Source organism: Pomacea canaliculata, linkage group LG1 (genome assembly GCF_003073045.1).
Source record: "Pomacea canaliculata isolate SZHN2017 linkage group LG1, ASM307304v1, whole genome shotgun sequence".
Taxonomy (NCBI): domain Eukaryota; kingdom Metazoa; phylum Mollusca; class Gastropoda; order Architaenioglossa; family Ampullariidae; genus Pomacea; species Pomacea canaliculata.
Window position 1 is genome coordinate 33576452 of NC_037590.1, and position 21036 is coordinate 33597487.

Genomic DNA, 21036 nt, shown 5'->3' on the forward strand with positions numbered 1-21036 from the left:
AGAAACAAAGGAATGAACATACGTGTGACGAAACAAAACTCAATCTAGCAAACAAACAAACCTCTCCCAAGACAAAGTGAACGAGTTACTAAATACAGAGATAAATAACTGAATTAAAAATGTATTTATAGTGTTTTAGCCTAAACAACTCATAAAAAATGGTTTGATGCAAATAAATTATTCAAACGCGGTAATTTGATATGAATGCGAGATGGTATTATGGAATGACAGTATTTCCGGGTGAGCAAATTATTGCAATGGTTTGAGTGAATTACGCTGTCAGTGTGGTTTGATGGGAACGAATTATCCCACCACCGTAGTACTTCAGTCGTTACCTTCTGGTTCTCGGTCATCAGGCGTCGGATGAACTCGACATCATCCATCATGCGGTTGTTCTCTCTGCTGTTGGCCTGCAGGTGCTGCAGGCGCACGTCCAGCAGCTTCTGAGACCTCTGGATGGCGTCCAGCTGAGGGATGGCCAGCGTGGTGGCCAGGGGCACGCTACCCGCAGACGTCCGGCGCGGGTGTTGACGGGACGTATTTTTTCGCTTCCCCTTGAATGAGCCTCTTGTTCCTGTAACCGGGAATAATAAAAATTAGTGTTAAAATAATACTTCATGGTGTAGTGTGTGTGTATGTGTGTGTGACTGCATTTAAAAAAAACACTTTTAATTCTACTTCTACCATATTTAAGGATGATCACAAAATGAAGAAAGAAGTGTAATGGGGAATAATATGTCACTGTTCAATTCCATCAGCTCTGTAATTCTGCAAGTCAGATGATTTTATCAAAAAGCTGAACTCTGTCTCCTCTAATGTGCTCACCAGCAGATCTTCAAAAGGAAACAAACAAGAACAAAACAAAACAGAAATATTCGATGTCTCTTTCTTGACATTCTGCATCAGTCAACATTTGTTTAATCCTGTCGTCATTAGAAACTGGACTTCCAAGAAATGGAGCTCTGAGGTAAAAAAATACCCTCGACATCCTTGCTCGGTCCCTGGTCCAGAACTCTGGACGCTAGAGAAAGTTTGATCCATTTGAGAAACAGTAGGATAGATTAAAGCTAATCGAAGAAGACTATTTGCTCACCAAGTTTTCTCTCCGGAGGCGGCTCTTCCTCCTCCTCGGCGATAGGGGGCGTAGCGTACGGTATTCGCGACGGCGTGTCGGGTAGGGGCGGTGGAGGCTCACCCTCTGCTGTGGGGTCCCAGATCTCCACCTCCTCTCCCCTCAGGTTGCCGTGCCCATCTTTCACTGCATGTAAAAAAATCAATCAATCAATCAATCAATCAATCAATCAATCAATCAATCATGGCCTGGACCAGTCTGGTATTCAAGAGGAAATGACGTCAGAGCTGTAAGATCAATACTGCGGTGCATTAAGATTGTATTTTCGTAAACGGCATTCGGAAATCCGTTGACTTACAGGGGAAGAAGATAAACTTTTATGACCAAGCTGATGTTAATGAACGCAATTCGCATGGCAGTATTTATGCCAGTGTGAGATGTGGTGCAAAGCATCGTGGGTAGGTCACGTGGGGATAGTATGACATCACCAGCCACGCTCTCCAGGGTGTGGAGCTTACCGTTTTCCTTTTCGTCCTTAGCTCGTTCGAGCTTGAAGAGATAGCGCTTGACCAGACGATGCATGATATCCGTGTACGATGTTTCGTCTGGCTTCAGTTCCAGAGTTTTACACACTGTCTCCCGTCGTTGCTGTAGGATGAATAAGAAAAAATTCTTACAACACAAAAGCAAGGATCCGAGTAATGTCTGATAAGTAATGAGACATAAACAAGAACAACCCGGCATACAGAGAAAGTGTGCTACAAAAAAGTAATACACAACGAACAGAAAGACTCAAAAAGCGAATTACCCGCTTTGATGACCGTGGAATGGAATCAAAAGCACAGTGCTTTGATGCTTATCAACATCTATGTTCAGAGCACCATGATACCCAGAGCTGAAGTTACTCACATAGAATCTCATCTTTATAGAATTCTAAACCTTAAAAATATATAATCTATATGCTGTCATAATATATTTCGCAGAAGATACGTCTTTCCATTATTTTGTGAGCTTGACACAAACTGGAATACAAAGCAGAACCAACTGTCAGATCTACTCTTCCCTCCCCTTCCTCAAAGGGGAGATAACTGCAGACATGGCGGTGCGTGCATTTTACGCCACCAGGCAGATGTTTCCACGGCGCCACGTAGATGACAATGTAGCGCCTATGAAACACCTCTCCGGTGAGGTAAACACCAACATGAACCAGTCACCCTAATAATATAAACATCACCAACATGAAATAAATTTTAAAAAGAACCTGTCTCTCTGGTGGGGGAAATTCTAAAAAAACAAACCAACCCAATCTATCCAGTGAGGTAAACTCCAGCAAAAGCCAATCTGTCGAGTGAGATGAGCAACTAGAGCTGAATTTCTTGGTGAGGAGAACAGCAACGGCCCATCTTACAAGATCAACAGAAGCAGCAGCCAATTTCTCCGGTAAGAAAACATCAACAAACAGCCATTAAAGAGAGCTAAACATCACGAGAAGCCAACTTCAAAAGTTCAGAGACTGCTGTAAGTTTATTAAACTTGTTGCTGAAGACACGACAAGGACATGAAGTGGTAGTAAACATACCTCTGGCCAGCATCGAAACAAGTATTGACCAACTTGAATGTTTCTAAATGTAAACAAAACAAGGAAACCTCTCCGCCAAAACCAACTGTTGAGGATCGAAGTCACGCGCATATACACAGTACATAATTGTCACTATGACGACAGAAGTGGATGGTTCCATGTTTTGTGCGAAAAAAAGCAAGAACAGAAATATTTCTCATTGACTTCCCTTGAAGATGTCTTTTCCAATCTCACCAACGTTTCCATTTCTTCTACTAGAGGTCAACTTTCCAAAGCCACATGAATTTTCAACGTGAGATCGACACCTATAATTATTCTCAACATTATTCATCCCTTGACTGGTGCTAACTGATAACTAAAACTAGCCTGCCTGTACCGGTCACCAGGGGTACATGGCTAGCAGTTCCTTGGCAGTGATGTTGAAGTAACTTTGAATTACCTTCAGCATAATTTTGATTGGATGGCTGGTAATAGAACTGTTTGTATTTTTTTTCTTTTGGAAGGGGTGTGACTAGTACCTGCGTCCTATAACTTCCTTACCTCTAGAAAATATAATTATTTTATTTTTGTCTGGGTTAATGATCAAGCTTCACTTGTCTAAAGAATTTTGTAAATTTTCTGGTGTTTCAGAACAAAATCCATCATCATCTGAAGAAATAGTAAGAATAATTTAAAGGGAGCAGATGTAAGTTTGTTCTATGCCAATTAGACTAGTTCTGAGAGGCCGCGTACACAGTCTGATTGTACTTTTAAGTTATTAAGATAGATTGAAAACAGTAAAGAAGATAAGTTTTCTCCTTGCCTGACACCATGACTACTGAAAAAAAACCTCTTAAGAAAAGAGAGACTGTCGGTCTGTCTGTCGACAAATCAGAAGAAGAAAACCAAAGTATTGCCTTCAAAAAAGTTTGTTTTCGCCCTTTGCCGTAGTGCAGGATGTTGTCAGCCTTGCAGAAGAGCTCTTTAGCCGACTGCCACCCGTAGAAGAAGGACTTGGGTGTGGGCAGCATGTTGAAGGGTACTGGCAGGGTGCTGCCCTCGTCCATGTAGTTCAGCCACAGCTTGGTGCGTGCGAACTTCCATTCCACATCACAGTCAGTCTGCACCGAACACAAAATAACACAAAGTTCCAGCACATTACATTAATCAGGGACCCGGGTGACCAGACGCACTAACTGGGTGCAAGTCTTAGCTGTCAGCGAAAATTCGTATAAAATATTAGCAGTTTAGATGACTGCTTGCTGCTCCAGACTTTGCACTCGGTCCCCGGATGCTCGCCTGGGAAAACTGAGTTAACGGGGAGACAGAGATAGAATAACTCCTCCGAGAGATGTAGTTTAAGACAGAAAAGAAAATTAAATACGGATAAGGAATAGTGGGGGAAAGAGATAGAATGAAGGACAAATAAAAGAAAAAAAAAGAGAAAAAACAGCAAGCAGGCTATGCTGGGTACAATAATACAGAAATGGTTTAATGGAAAAGACAATAATATCACAAGCTGGGAAAAATTTTAATTAAGTTTATGATGAAATGGGTGACAGATAAGTAACAGAATCTAAATAAAAATATGCATATCATATTTAAACATATATATGAGTATGGAAGAACGAACCAATATAACACTGTCATTCGTTAAGGACTGGTAAAAGTAGTTTACCTAAGTGTGGTAATTAAGAATTATCCCTGAGGTGTAATGGGAGGAAATGGGAGATTAATCAGGGTTTCACGTGGCAAGAATTCGTAAGGGAAGGATCAGAAAGATGAAAAACCTGGATATCCTCGAAGGAGTGGCTCATCATGGCGATGAGCATATTGATGAGGACGATGATGATGACAACGTGGTAGATGCCGAACAGATACATGCCCACTGTCTCCACCAAAGAGGTGCTGCTCTCAGTCAGAGCGTTGGTCTCGTCGGAGTAGACTGCACACAGGTATGTTGTTGTTGTTGCAATAATAATAATAATAATAATAATAATAATAATAATAATAATAATAATAATAATAATAATAATAATAATAATAATAATAATAATAATAATAATATAATAATAATAAACATCTATGTAGGTATTTGGGAAATAAATATTGTATGTATTAATGCATTTCAGAGATTAGTGATCAGTCGTGGCTGTTAGTAACGCTGCGCGGGTCTTAGAGGGGATGTTGCAGGATATAAAATAAACTAAACATTTAGGACAGTCTGTATGAGTATTAAATGCTTGAACATTATTAATTGCAGGCACATATAAGTGCAGCAGTACTTTGAAAAGGTGCAAAAGATTTGTCGACGATGCCCCTCCCATCCACAAAAAGTGCAGGCATTCATCATGCACATTCAGTCACGTGGTCTGAAACATCCCAAAGAGCTGAAGAACGTGCGACAGGCTTGCAAACCTCTAGTCGTGAGATTAGTACAGTGGTTGTTACTGAAAACATTTACAGGGCATTCAGCTGATATCACTTGAAGACAGCCTCCGCGATGCTCACGAGAAAAATGTATATAAATATTGATAAATATAATGTAAGGGTATACACTCACATACATGCGCGTGCGCGTGTGTGTGCGCTTGTGAGAGCACATATGCATGTTTTCCTTTTCTCCATTATTGGTTCTCTATACCCGTCTGTCTGCTGTGTAAACAGCTACTAGTTTGAGACCCGGATGTTCATGTTACTTTTGTTTACACTTGCAACACTGGCATCTACAAGGCTTTAAACAGCGAATCGTAGTCACGTGACCATTGTTTTGTCTGATAACTGGAGAGTGTGTTGAGTGCCGTTTGAGTGCAGTCTGTGAGCATCGCAATTTGAATTTTTAAGACATCAGCTTCTTGCTTCTGGACAACCAGTTCAACAGTCTTCAGGTTTTGCTTCCTTTGTGCAAGCTGGTTGTGCGAGTGTGTGTAGAGGAGGTGATTTGATGGTTGAGATTTAAACCACTGGTTTCTTGTGGCCTTCACACACAGCCTTACCAAACATGGTCAAACGTTCTCAGAGATTTGGAAGGTTGAGAAGCACCCTTACACATAGAGTTTCAACTCAATGTGATTTTCATTTTCCACACCCTTGAAGGTGAAGAGGATAAAGAAACTGGAAAACTTAAATGCAGCCGATACGGATATTGGAACTTTGGTCAACATGGTGAGTTAAGATGTTGGCCAATACATTAGCCAATAGAACTTTGGGGAACTTAGGAGGCTTGACGTTTAGGCACTTCGCCCGGAGAAGAATGGTCTTAAATGTTGATGGACTTTGTAAACAAGCTACAGTTTGACCTGTTCAGTTGAAGCCCGCCTTAGAACATCATCGTTCTCAACTGTGTTTGGAATCAACACCTCATTTATGATACATTACAGAAGTAGGCACCAAGCGTCAGCAGAAAGCCTTCGATATGGATGTGATCTTTATAGACGACGGTAGTCAAAACCACAACTTGACATCGGTCTACTTACCCTTAACTACAATAAGTCAGACATGAGCATGTTTTTTTTTCCCTTTATTTAACTCTGATCAGCTATTTCCAGAAATATAAAAGAAAAAATAATTAAATAAATTAATAAAATAAATAAGAAAAGGGGATATAGATACATATTAAAAAAAAAACATTGGCTCAAGGTCTCATTTAGTGAGGTAAGACACGACGATATCAAGTAATTTTGTTGTGAACATGGTGCATGTGTAAGTGTGTAGCTGCATGCCAGTTGAAAGGTCAAAGTGACGTTTCTGTGAAAGACAAGGCCGACAAAGACGTTACCTGCGTTGGTGGCGTCCTCCCCGGGTGCCCCGCCCTCCGTACAGTAGATCTTGGTGCGATCGCAGTCCAGTGCCAGACAGTGGCGGACTGGCAGACAGGCCGCCAACAGTTACATGCACGTGCAACACACGCACCATCTCGGTGCCAAACTCAAGCTAGACAACCTTCCACTGCCCTCACCCGCACTAGCAAATTTAGCTCCAGACATTTAAAAAAATAAATATCAGTCTTCACACCACATCGTTGTCTTCATTGTCCAACAGGCTTTTGAGTTCAACAGTTTTTAGTTCCTCTATAATGGGTGAGAAAAGCAAAATTTATTCCCCTTTTCCCCCAGAAAAAAGTTACCTTAATGTTGAGTGAAAGCCCAACAAAGAAATGATTTTTGCCGCCTTTGTTTTTCTCTAGCACCTCACCACCTTCACCACCACCACCACCACCCTCCGCTATATCCCCTCTTTTAAATTAAATTTGGTTTCTGTAGAGCGAGTGTGAAAGATCTGTAGAACATTAACTCGCTAAATGTGAATCCCATTTCGATGTGAAAAATAAACCCATCAACTAATACATTTTTGAAGGCAGTGAAAGGGTTTTAAAATGTAGAAGATAAATGTTATATCTAGAAAATACTTTCACCAAATCGTCTGTGCATCAAAGTATGGATTGCAGTTCTTTTTGAAGTTTCCACAACAAAACATTATTTATCTTCAAGCCAAAGATATTATATGTTATGTATATATATTTTTTAAACCAGGTTACTCCCGTGCAAAGGGAGACAAGCAATGTCACGAGCATGCAAAAGGAAAGACAATCTGAAGCTCTGAGGCATGCAGGATAAGTATATAGGTCTGTAAAGTCCAGCAAAGCCATACACATACACCTAGATATAAAAAACAAACAGGTGAACTTCCACGACCTGGTCTCATGGCTTTTGATAAGCCAGCGAAGTTCAAACAGTCATCACGTGACATGCACGATAAATGAGGAAGAAGAGATGAAGCCATGACAAAGCCAAGCTACACAAGCTCCAAATTACACCAGGCGGTTGTTATAATCAGCTGTTATATATTACACAAAAATACAAGATAATATGGTTTTGTTCCCTATGGTTATACATTATAGCCAGACTTTCTTGTTATCTCCATCCGGGTACTTTTGTGACATCATGGAGACACGGAGGAACGATAGGTATAGGAATAGTACTAAACTTACTTTCAGAGAAGTATAAAATTTGTTCCAGAGTAATCATTATAGTTCTAGAGTAGAATTATTTATGGTTTTAGAGATGTACTATCCTGCAGGTATTATTCTGGTTTAGAACAGTAAATATTCCGATGTAGGAACAGTAGATATTTTATTTTTAGGACGGTGTATTCTGGTTTTAAAGTTGAGTATTGTATAATTTGGGAGTTGGGAGGTGTCGGGGGATTGCTAAATGATGTTCACTTCCATTTGGAACTGTTCACTGGTTCCCACCTTCATGGCTTCCGAGGCCGGACTTGGCGGTCTGCAGAATTGGTTCGCCGCCTGGAAGCCTGCTGACGCTGCCGTCCGGTTGCGGATGTTTGACGGCGATTTCGCTGATACTGACCTGGCCGAACATGGACCAGAACAGGCTGGTGAACGTCTGCCGCAGGCTGGGAGGACGGATGGACGGATGGACGGATGGAAGGACGAGCGCAGCGCACACGCAGGCCAGCACCGAGGACACAGGAGAGAGAGAGAAAGATAGAGATCACGCTAAATGATAGACTCAGATGGCGAGTAGGTCACGAGCTGCCCTTTGTGTGTGGGGTCACTCAGTGTGTGTGCGTTTCTTTTATAGAAGTGTCCTAAGCGACGAGGGTTTGTTTCTTGTTGACGACAATACAATACGGCGTTATAATGTCGAGGGTTGGCTTCCCCACCCCAGACATACGAGAGCATGTTGTTAGTTTATTCATAGAAACAAAAAATCTGACTTTTTTTTTCTTCTGATAAACACAGAAATTCTCCAAAACACTGCCAACCGCCGAATGCTGTCACGGTTGATCCAACGTGAAGACTTTACAGAGAGAAACAAACAAAATAAAGGAGACAAGCTTACACATCATCTGACATATCTTGCGATGCGGACTTCCAGTCGGTACACCCGCTGCTAGCTATTAGCTAGTAAGCATCGGAGGAGTATGCAATTAAAAATTCAAAAGAAAACTAGCCACGATAAGAACCCGAGTACAGGACTGGAAAACGACAGCAAACAAAGGCGCCAAAGATAAAGAATCTAACGTATATAAATGAAGCAACAGTAAGCGACTGGCCCGAAAGGAAGACACAGACGACAAAATTTCGAGAACAAAACTTTGGGGAAAGAGGGAGGGATAGCGGACATTTGAAAAAAAAAAAAAGAAAAAGAAAAAAAAAAAAAGAAAAGCGAGGTCGGGGATGGGGTGTTGGACGGGAAAGGTTTCTAGTTTACCTCCGGCTGGACTAGGATGCGTCACGCTGATGTCACTGATGCTGATCAGACCGAACATGGACCAGAAGAGACTGGAGAAGGTCTGCTTGAGACTGCCAGACAAAACGGGCAGCAATGGAAACCTCAGAGAGTGCGGCATCGCGACACCGATGTCTACGAGTGTTTCGAAGCGATCAAAGATGAATGCTGAGTTAGTTTTTCTGAGGGGGGAAGGTTATTGTTATGAGTGAAAAATGTCGCAAACATGTCAAAGATTTCAATTTTTATGTTGAAAATTTCTACAATCGATCTACAACGGCTGGTACAACATCGTTGAGGAAGCTGTTGCAACTGTGGTCTTGTCAGAGAAATCATTTAGAGTTTCATTAAATGTACAGGTAGTATTTCCGGTTACATAATAATTAACGAAAATCCAGAGTTGACGCCAATGAAGGTTTTCCCTGAAACCCACAATACATTTATAAATATCATAATGCTTTACAGCAATTACTAGAAAAGACGCAGTCCAGGGTTATTGGCTTTATGGACTGAAAGAAATCTGAAACTTGGACGAATTGTTTTTGTGAAGAAGAAATTTCTTCCCCCTTTCTATATAAATATAAATATAAATATAAATCACAAGAGTTAAACACCATGTAGCTCGCCTTGAATTGTTTGGGTACCCGAGGGTCAGGACAACTCACCCTTGAAATGCTTTAGCTGCATGGACGGAGACCAACGTTCCATTGAGGTCCATTTTGACTTTTTGAGAGCCATAGTACCAGTACAGGTTGTGCAAACCCACCATAAAAGCAAACAGCACCTGCAAATGTGTTACAGTCATCATTTTAAAACAATTCCTGCTGAAACGGAAATTCTAGCAATACTGACTGCAGTGTGGGGTACCAGCCATTGGCATGCATTCACATGAGATGTGAGATGTTCCTATCAATCAATCAATCCATCGATCAACCAATCAATCATCAGATCGTTGTTTCATGCTTTGAAGAAGAGTTATATTATGAACTAACTTCTTTGGTTACAAAATATGTGAAATATAAATATAAATATAAAAAATGAAAGAAAGACAGACGAAATTAGGAAGGAATAAGTGGGGGTAATTAAGGACAAGAAGAAGAAAGAAGGAAAGGAAAAAATCAAGATGAGGTTTTAAAAAAGTGATAGAGAAGAAGAATGGAGAGGGGTGGGCAGGACTGACCAGCGTGAAGAGCACCATGAAGCGGGTGATGTCGCCGATCATGCGGCCCAGTGAGATCTGTAGCGGCCCCAGCACCTCGAAGGCCGGCATCAGCCACGTGGTGCGCGCGAAGCTGATGACGTTGGCGATGGCGAACAGCGCGTCAGACACGATTTCCGGGTCATAAGGTTCCCACTGAAACCGGGCTGCACGTGCAGCGAGAAGAGCAAGGACAGTTTTACATGACATTCCGTCTCTCTCTCTCTATGTATAATTATACTAGCATATTCTCTATCCCTCTTTCTTTCTTTCTCCTCCCATTCTCCTCCTCTTCTCTCTTTGTGCTGTCTCTTGATTGCATAACCTTGGTGTTGGGTTACCTGTGTGTGTGTCAGTGTGTAGACTTCCATCCTGTGAATGACTTAACAGCACAGTAAATTATAACTAAACACTGAGGCAGCGCACAACACTTGTTTTTCGTACGCAAAATTTCTCTCAAAATTTTGTTATTCTCTTATCATGTTTAGCACATCGTCTTGAAAGCATTACTACAAGACTTACATCCTCGAGAACTCGAAACATTTTGGATTTCGAAACCATCAACAGACATCTTAAGTTCACACTTTCTTCAACAAAAGCCATGAATGTTGGCATACAGATGCGAGACTTCATATTTTTTAATATCGCCAACAAAACCGATGCAGGGGTCGAGAGCTGAGGCGAGGATTAGAACAGAAGCGGTGACGTGTACATTGTACGTCACAGGTTGGCCTTATCACACATTCCGCTTCTTCAAAACCAAACCGCTTGGAAACAACCAGATGCCAGCGGTGACTAAGCGAAGAAGCCAACGAAGTCGTCTTTGTTAAAGATAAGCTTCAAAGAAAATCGTAAGACGAAAGAAAAGTGATGCACGTTCTGCACGTCCAAGTATTACAAAAAAAAAAAAAATCCTTTTACTCAACCGCTTTACAAACGGAGAATTTGTGACGATTTCGAAAGCTTGAAACATTTTGAAGGGGGAGCTGTTGAGTTGTCGTTTTGCATTGCTGTCCGTTTATGCATTATCGTTTCCACTTCCAGACAGCAGGTGGTGAGAGCAACACACCCGCAATAGCCACTCCAACGTCCCGCTTTTGTAGGCGCTATTTTTTTTTTCTCTCTTTCATTCCCATTAACGAGTTTTTTTTGTTGTTTTTTTTTTGTTTTTTTTTTTGTCCTTTACCCATTACAGGAATAATAAAAAATATATGATTTGAAAATTATTTGCATTCGTTAACTCGTGTTTGAACGTGTGCTTTTGAAAGTTATCTGTGTGCGCATTTGTGTGTGTGTTTTTGGACGAGACGACAAACATACTTACAAGCTTCCATGAAGTAATGGTGCGGGGAGTTTCTGCTCTCCTTTATCCTCGCAATGTGAAGATCAAACAGAGTGTAATTTTCTTGCATCAGATACTTTCGAGCCATAAAAGTCCCGTTAAAAAATCTGCAAAATAAATGACAATATTGAGTGTTGTTCATAATGTGAAACATGATATTTTTTGCAAACAAATGCTTCAGGCATTTCTAACGACTGTAAGAAACAAACTAGACTCCATTTGGCTCTGAATATTTTCCCCCTCTTGTGTTCAGACCGGAGGACGTTAAAGATACCGTTTATGTGGAAATGCCAATGTCTGTGAATGCCTTCCCTTGCCTCAGCGGCCATGCACTCTCACCGAGTGATTGCCGTTCATCAGTAACTCCTTCTCTACTATCCCGCCTGACACATCCTCTCCGACCCCGAGACCGATAGTGGGTAGTAATCTGCAGCATAATGTCCAACGTAACTATAGAAACCATCTCTTTCAATGATGTCTTCGCTGGTTTCTCTATTGTGTTCGGTCGTGTGACCCAGACCTCCGTCCATGATTGGACCGACGCTTTGAAGCTGTGCCCCAAGCCATGGTCTTTGTCAAGCCAGTCATAGGAAAGTATTGAAGGCGTGGGCGATTGTAAATGTCGACGACCTCAACTTGCAATAGTACCCGACCTTCTTCACCCAGATCTGAAGTTTATCCTGGGGTTAACAAAGAATCTCAGCGAAGACCGTTCTGGAAGCAATCAACTTGAACGATTTTAACCGAAAATGTTAAATTCTGCTACAGAAAAATAGAAAACGAAAGGAAAAACGCGAAGAATAAATTAAAGAAAGAATAAAAGAAGAGCTGATAACAAAATAATGAAGGGCGGATAACAGAAGGAAATAAAGATAGGAGGCGATAATGAAGGAAAGAACACCAACAGCAAAAAAAAAAAAAAAAAAAAAAAAAAAGAGGGAACGATCCTTACCTGTCAGCCTCCGACACTTTGTATTCAGTGAAAAACCGGAGGACGTAGGAAGACAGGTACATGGACAACACCCCGAAGTCCATGGTGTTGTAGTAATCCGTGATATAGCTGCGTGCCCCTGAGTTATAAATCTGCTTGCACTCTATCCATAGCAAACCTGTAGAAACCAATCAAATCATTACAACTGTGCGAGAAAAACAAACATTTGATTATCGCACCATCAGAGTTCTCTTTTGTTTTTGACTTGAGAACATTCACGAAGAGTATCATGCAGTTAAATGTAGAGAGTTGCAGGGCATGTCACGTGCAGTGTTTGTTTACTCCTTTCAGTTTTGTAACTGTTTGGAAGAAGACAATAGCTAGTGTTATCTTGACATCTTGGAGATGTTTAAAATACAACTTCCTGTTATAAAAAGAAAACAAATTAGAAATACGTCTAATTAACATAGTCACACGAAAAATAAAGAGCGAAAGGAAGAAAAAAAGTAAAGACAAGAAAGAAAGAAACGAATAAAGAAACAATGAAAGAAAAATTGAATAAGTGTAAGAAACAATGAACGAAAAAAAATGAATGAATGTCAGAAAAAAGGAAATGAATGTCAGAAAGAAGTAAATGAATAAATGTTAGAAAGAAATGGCAGATTAAAGAAAGAACAAAAGAAATTAATGAAATAAATTTAAAAAATGAAAGAAAGACAACAAAAATGAGAGAAATAAAGAATAACCGATTAAAAGACAAAAAGGAAAGAAGAGAAGAACCAATAAAAAACAACAAAAAAAACAAAAACAAAACAAAACAAAAAAAGAAACAAACAGCAAGAAAGCAAGAAGAAGAAAGCGAGAGCTGTAGTCTAGCGACATCTTGCACCCGACAACCTGTCCCCACAGCCCCACTCACTCCACCCCCACCGCCACTGACCGAGTATCCAGAAAACGATGCAGATCTGTACATGGGTGATGAGTGTGCTGGCCGGCCGTAGCGTCTCCTTCAGCAGGCTCTGCACCTTCTCCTCGATCTCCAGCGAAGCGTAGCGCGCGTCGTGCAGCTCGCTGGTGTCCGTCAGGGTGACGTCACTCTCGGTGATGCGGAAGGTGGCGGCGGCCAGTAGCACCAGGAAGCACATGTGTGACGTCGTATGCGTGATGAACTTGGTGACGGGGCAGCGCATGATGGCACCGATCTGCGCATGCACAAACACCACTGTGCAGGAAGTCGCGCATCCGTTCAAAGAGTTACCTGCCCTTTAACAACGCACTACAAGCCTTAATGATTTCTCTCCCTTGTAGAAAATAGGATTGATGTTTTTATTTTTAGAGGGGATGTTTACATTGATTTTGTTTTGTTTTTAATGTTAAAATAAGTTTTATTTGGATTTCTTACACTTGCAGTCTTCAAGGAGGAAAACCTCTGATCAAACGCTATCTCGAGATCACAGGGGAGAGGCTTTCGATTTTAGACGTGTTAGCATTTGATTCACTAACCTGATATATATTTTTTATTATTCTCATTACTACTCTTACCAAAAACATCAAAACATTTGTTTGATAGTTGTCATATGCATCGATTTTATTTTTATAAGATGTAGATATCCGTAATATTTTTTCTGCAAGTGATTAAACATTAAAAAAGTTTTTGTATAAAATCTCGGGCTTCTGTTTTAATTTAGAATTTAATATTTATTTTATATGAACTTGTGTAAAACCAGCTTTTGACGGAGGAAGAGTCTCACATCAGAACAAAGAGAAGAAGCTTCTAGACAATTGTTGACTTAATTTGAATCATGATTTCATTATCCTGCTTTAATGCAAATTTGTGAACGCCGATATAAAAACACTCGATTTTCAGCGCTTAGCAAACCACCGTCAATAAATATGTAAGAGACACCGGTTGAAAATGTACATAAAATAAATTAATAAGTAAAAAACAAACACCAGAAGCAACATCAGATAATCATTTTTTTTAGTGCAGCTTTAAAAAGTTATGCGTCCATTTAGGCAACAAAGATTTTACACGTTTAAACGATTGTTTAGAACGTTAATTGAGTATTGTATTTCGTGAACTCGGGAAATGCACTGAAAACTCATCTGTGGTAGAGACAACTTGAAAAATCAAATCCGACAGATAGCGAGACAACCCCTCTAAAGCCTCTATCCCATGTTTGTGTGTGTGCGCGCGTGCGCACAAAATCGTCAGTAAAAATGCTTCCCTGGCTCAATACGAGGTTAGTTCCAGTGCATGGCTGGCCCTGGTGATGTCAAGAATGGGGAGGGAGCTTGGCAGGTCTGATGAATAACTCTACATGCGAGAGACAACGATTGCGACTTAGCGGCCCTGTTCACTCTCCTGGTGATCATCGTCTGTTTCCAGAATATTTTTTTTTCCTGCTCGTTTGCGGCAATCCAGGTCAAATTGTCCCGCTAAGTAAATAACTTGACGTCCTGGAGAAAAGTTTTTCGAAAATAACCTCTGGGTTTTTTTTTTAAAAGAAGTTCTGGCAGTTTCGTCGTGTAAAGGACTTTGGTTTTGGAAGCGTTTTGAACTATTAGAAATAGCACAGCAAGAAGTTAAAGACGATCGTTAGAAGTCCTTCCTTACATTTTCACATGCTTTGTGTGTGTGTGTTGTGCGCTACTTTATGTTGGAAGTCCACTAGAAGAAGAAACTGGAAGTCTCATAAATTCATTCAGTCAATGATGTTACCAAAGATGGTCAAAGGCAGATCCAAGCTAAAGAACGTCAGAGAAGCCAGGCATCTAGAGATGGACGTAGACATATACAAAATGTACCTCCGATAGAGAATATACTCAAAGTGTACCTCAGCTAGAGAACGCCATAAAGATGCTTCTGAAACTTAGGACAAAGTAAAGAACACAAAAGCCATAGACCTAAGCGCAAAACGTTCGTAGACAGACCTAAAAAAAGGATCCAAAGACATACCTAAGGTAAAGAAGGTAAACACACACCTCAAGCTTGAGACAGAATGAAGGTAAAGAACATCACAGACAGATTGATGCAAACGAATGAAGGTAATCATCGATTCTCACACATCCACCTACACAGGGTCCCCAGCTACCCGGGGTGGAGGAGCGGGACTGGGGGGGGGGGCGATGTAGTACAGATGCAGGAGTAAACATCGACACGGGTACCACCACCAGCGTCATTTGCAACTGCAAACCGTCGGTGCTCTCATCCTCCTCATGTTTAGCCTCAGAAGCCGGAGAAAAGAAGGAAAATCAAAGCGGTGCTGGGTAAACGCACCCGGCTTCTAATTTACGACAAAGGGTCTGACTAAAGAGGGCGACAACCTGCTCGTGTTTTTAACAGCTTTTGTTTGATGGCGTTTACACAACTCCAGAGTAACTTTATGCTCTCTCTACCTCTTCCCCTCCCTTGGGAAATGCTTGTACCAGCTTCCAGAGTAAGCTACCTCTCTGCCTCCTTCTTTGCTTCATCTATCCTTATTGCCCGAACTTCTTCTGACCAGGTTTAATCTCGAAACATTCGGTTTCTTGTTTGCCTGCAGGCTAGACACCTTGCCAGGAGAAATGAGTTGATCGACTTTCTGTCCTGGTTATTCAAAGTCATACACACAAACATACACGCACACAAGCACATGTGAGTAAGAGAGACAGAGAGGGTGAATGCATAGGTTTGATTCCCATTACTCTCTCCCTCACTCCATCTCACAACCTCCACACCACAAAACTCCCGTGCTTTAAAAGAAAATCGCATTATTTTTGTAAGTGCTCAGACACACAGATCTTATGTTAGTATGTTTACACTGCGCAACAGAAAAACGATATTGTTGGTTGCAGCGGTTTGCCGACCTGAGCGAAAACAAGGGCCAAAGGTACGCTTAAGAAAGTTTCAAAGAGAAGGCATTACCTTACCACTTGGCACGAAAACGTAGCTGACGCAGAGGAAGGGGATAACTGGGATGAAGAGGAAAAGATAGATGAGCTGCATCAGTCCGTTCAGCGACTGCAGGAACCCCATCTCTGACCCGTACCAGATGCTGGTCATGTGCTGCTGGCAGTTAGGATGAGCGACAAACTAGCAGAAGAAGAAGAAAAATGTTCGTCAGTTTATTGACTTGAAAGATTTAAAAAAATTATTTACAGCCATAAAACAGAAAATAAACAAATACGTGTTATCGAGAGAGAAATCTCGGTCACTTAAGTGAAAGTCTTATCCTTTCCAATCGTGCTCATATTCTAGTTATTACTTGCGGAGAATAATAAAAAGAAAGGGGTTAGGACAAAAAGAGAGAATAACTGTTGACATCAATTCGTTTCACATTGTTTCTCATAATAGTTCTCCTCTATAATTTAATGAGACTAGATAACAAGACCGTTTAGGATCCGTTTTGAAGGGTGAGTACAAAAAGGTCAGAAGCATTTGAAAAATTGTTGGCAGCGCAGAGGATGTAGACGGAGAGGGGAGGAAGAAACTAATAATAAATAATAATAATAATAATAATAATAATAATAATAATAATATAATAATAATAATAATAATAATAATAATAATAATAATAATAAAAAACCAAGATGACCAGGGACTATTACCTTTTTCTCTTCATAGCGGATGGCCATTTTCAGCCTGGCCAGGGGGTCTCGCTCAGCTGCCTCCCCGCTCTCACTGAGAACAGCCTCCACTTCCTGTGTCCCCCGACAGAGGTCCATCAGCTCGCAGGCGAAGTTCATGCACTGCTCCACCATCCCCAGGTACTCGCTCTGCCACACCAAGCATGACCATCAGTAACTTCAGGCGCGTGTATATACCACTGCAATGTGTGGTTGTTGAAGTTGTGGTGGTGTGTCCACGTGAAGTGCGTGTCCTGAGTTGCACTGTGTTGAAATGTGTATGTGAGTTGTATGTGAGTTGTATGTGAGTGTGTGTGAGTGTGTATGTGTGAGTGTATATGTGAGTGTGTATGTGAGTGTGCATATTTTGTTTCGTCACATTTCACATTTCATGCTGACTTGCCCAGAGAACATGCAAGGGACACGTACAAGTAGCCAAGATGTCACCACTGCAGTCAGAGGCTCAGGGTTCGGATCTCGTCTCGGGAAATTGAGTGTGACACCTACTCGGGGGATTTTTTCTTGGGTACTCCGGTTTCCTCCCCATTTCTTTTCCCTTTCAAGAAGGAAGCACTTCCCTACTAATTAAGCCAAACAACTAACCAAGAGTAGAAGGTGAAAGATCTGAAAAAAATGGCGAATCGCCCAGAATCATCCCATGATTTTCTCAAGTTCCGTCCGCACCTTTCCCTGATCTCCCTTTGATATCGGCAGTGTATCAAGATGCTTTTAAAGAACGGAAGTGCTTACATCGGTATGTACACAGGAGGAGGAGATTCTCAGGGCGAGTGTGGCTGAAAATGTTTTTTAAATGAGTTTGTTGCTATTAGTGTGTTGTGTAAAAGAGAGAGAGAGAGAGCTGGAAACTGTGTTAATGCGTGTGTTATGTTAATGTGTGTGTGTACGCGCACGCATGAGTTTTTTGTCTAAAAGCAATCTTGTGTCTGTACATCACTTGAGGACAGCCTTACATACAAACAATTTATTGTGTACATGTTGGGACCATGTCTCATGTTGAGCTCATAATGCACAACACTGATCAACACTTAGTCTTCTTCTCTCTATTACATCTCTCTCTTCTCTCTCTCTCCTCTCTCTCTCTTCAGTCTTCCTGTTCATTTACCAGCATCTATCATTAGCCGCTGCTTTGTTCTCCTTCCTTTGCATTTACATCTTTTCTCTTCAAACGGACACGACGCGAGAAAGCATCAAAGAGCTATTTTCAAATCTTACATTTACAATCCAGACATGCCTCCCTCTATCACACTTCCGTGATATCGTTTTGCAGGAAGATTGGGAGGATAGGGGAGGATGGCGGCGCTTGTTGCACTACAAAAATCCCGGTGTTAACACGGAGGCTAGTTGTGGTGATTAAGACAAGCAGCGTCAGACTGGCGCCCTTCCTGCTTTTCCAATAAAGTGGAGGTAATGGCCAGCGGCGTCCACGTCCTCGGGGAGGGATATCGTGGGAAAAGATCGTCTGCACCATTACGTCACAGGCATCTAAGATGACGAGGCTTTCCTCTCCCTCCGCCCCTCGGACTCACCACTCGCCGGGTGCTCGATGTAAACTTGTGGCGACACGAGGGCTGCATGATTATTCTGTTTTCTTTCTTGGGAGAGCGCGGGAGGGGATCTTTTAAGTCGAGCTTTTCACAGGCCTCTTGGGGGGTAGGGGTTAGTTTTTGTGTTGAAGATTCATGCCCGGGAGGGTCAGTTCCTGTCTGATTATCTCTGGATGTCAAATCGTTTGTGTTTGACGTTTTCTGCCTCCCACCAGCAACATGACAAGGGAGGTAATAGGGCGTGCATGTTAAAAGATCATGAAGCAAGTTCTTTGTGGAAGATTTTTTTTCTATCCTGTTTATCCTGAAGATAAAAGAAAAATAACTAAGGAGAAAAAAATATTAAACAGTAGTAAAAAAAACTCAACAAAGTACGACAAAACAAAATAATCCATCTTAGCACAATCATCACGACCAACCCTTGTATCTACTTAAAAGAAAAGACACTTTTAATAGCTTTAATCATAATAAAGAAAATACAATTGAAAGTATTAATGAAATAAAATTACCCTCTGCATAACAGAAAATATATTTTAAACATTAGATTCAAGAAAACAAACACTATCTGGTGTCTTTTCTTTTACGTCGATGCAAAGATAATTTTATTAAATCTTACCTAATTAACACTTTAAATTGTGTTTTTCTTTATCTAATGCTTAAAGTATATTTCAGATAAGTTTGCTGAACTATTTTATTTTCGAGCGTAGCCTCCCCTTTTCTCTAGACGCAGGCTTATAAATATCATATCACATTATATTACAATATCAATTACAATTACATTATATCACAATATCACAAAAGTAAGATTACATTATAGAACGAAAGTGGGAAAGAGTGAAGGAAGCGTGTAAAACTCCACATTTTTGGGTTTATATTCTGAGGAGGGATTTCCCATGGAGGGTGAGGGAGAAGGGTATCAAGCTCTCACTAAGCTGAGAGGCGTGGTAGCGACACTATGAACATCCTCTACTGTGAACACCGCTCACAACAGACAAGCACTTGACATGACGAGCTTTTAAAGCGATTGCTATTTTCTCCGCAGTTTGACTTCCACTGAATTTTAACGCGCAGAGATGATTTATGGGAGTTATATTCCTGGGGGACATGGGGTGGGAAGAGGAGAATGGTTTTAAGCGCACTCGTGTGAGTGGATAAATGAATGAAGGCGTGCATGCACGTTTTGTATGTTATTCTGATATTTCTGTTAGTTCCGATGAATGAGGAAGAATTTGAAGGTAATGAAGCCCCCAGACAGCTACATCCAGATAAATATTTCACATAAACTTTAAAAAACTATGTACTGAAATACAGATCCGATCCAGGAAACTAAATTGTGATTAAGGATACCTAAGACCTGGAACCTTGCGACTAACAAAACACTACATGAGAGGGAAAGACACGAAGGGGAGGGAGAGAAAGAGAGAGAGAGAGAGAGAGAGAGCACGAGTGCATGAAAACAGGAAAACATTTGAAACCCTCTTTTCTGTAGCGGAAGTCGCACAAGCTTTGATTTACAATCAGCAGCCACACATCTTGCACAGAAGTGAAGGGCAGGTAGTGTGGGCGGTTTATCAGGCTGATGAAATGAGGGGCTTTCCACCCACCCCGTGATCAAGGTGTTCCTTCTTCCTCCGTGTGCTCTCTTCTGTTGTTCAGATTCTGTCCTGAACATTTGGTGTCCGCGGTGCACGTTTGCATCCAGTGATGAATACAGTAAAATGATTTAGCCGCCTTACTTGTGTGAGATAACGGGAATTGGAGAATTATCCCGTGATGATTTCCTAAAAGTTGTTTTTTCTTCTTCTTTCTGTCTCTGGTTTCTTGGTTTCGCTCAAATTAATTACACGTAAATAAAAAATTTTTTAAAAATCCTCATTGAACTCACTCTCAAGCACTAGCTATGAGCACGCATGCGCTCTCGCTAACAGCGGTTTGAGCAGAAGAGGACAGACATGTTAAAACTAACAATCACAAACACACACACACATCTCAGCCTCATTCCCGTCACGCACACGCTTCTGAAAACAGCATAAAAAAGTGGTAATACCAACCAAAACAAATCGGGTATTATCAAAGAAAATAAATGAAATAACCATTTAGAAAAACGAACCTGCAACATTCGCATTGAAGATCACTCGCTGTACGAACTACGCGATAGCAACTCCACTGAGACCAATCGCCAGACTCCTTTCCAGAAGTTTTAACTACTGAGTTTTCATTGGATACCGCAAAAGACAAAATTAAAAGATGTGGGCGCATATGTCGTAAAAGTCCATACCAAAAACAAGCAAAAAATCAAATCCGGGTCTCTCAGTTCGTTCCATGCTCGCGGTTTGCAAGTAGCATAAATCATAAATCTCTCTCTTTCTCACACACACACACACACACAAATCAGGTCACGTCTGCTGTTTGTAGTCGCGGTCACTGGCACTAAATAGCGGCATGAGTGACTTGTCTGTGGGAAGGTGACTGCCATCGTAAATTGTCATTGGCAGAGCAATGAATCTC

The 21036-nt window shown here is 41.1% G+C and overlaps 1 protein-coding gene across 8 annotated transcripts in view; it reads right to left on the reverse strand.

The window, feature by feature from the left end:
- Positions 1-21036, reverse strand: part of LOC112560375 (short transient receptor potential channel 3-like) — a 127735-nt gene that overhangs the window by 9060 nt on the left and 97639 nt on the right. For 4 of the 8 annotated variants that reach the window (XM_025232248.1, XM_025232258.1, XM_025232233.1 and 1 more), the window contains 14 exons: positions 16946-17113; positions 16268-16430; positions 13296-13577; positions 12377-12533; positions 11407-11531; positions 10065-10249; positions 9550-9668; positions 7885-8045; positions 6409-6495; positions 4421-4575; positions 3548-3751; positions 1591-1720; positions 1094-1258; positions 336-574 (listed from right to left, as the gene is read on the reverse strand). In XM_025232248.1, coding sequence (XP_025088033.1) covers positions 336-574; positions 1094-1258; positions 1591-1720; positions 3548-3751; positions 4421-4575; positions 6409-6495; positions 7885-8045; positions 9550-9668; positions 10065-10249; positions 11407-11531; positions 12377-12533; positions 13296-13577; positions 16268-16430; positions 16946-17113 — 2340 coding nt within the window. Of the gene's footprint in view, positions 1-335; positions 575-1093; positions 1259-1590; positions 1721-3547; positions 3752-4420; positions 4576-6408; positions 6496-7884; positions 8046-8866; positions 8959-9549; positions 9669-10064; positions 10250-11406; positions 11532-12376; positions 12534-13295; positions 13578-16262; positions 16431-16945; positions 17114-21036 lie in introns of all 8 variants that reach the window. The other 4 variants (XM_025232242.1, XM_025232212.1, XM_025232219.1 and 1 more) reach the window with 3 other exon arrangements.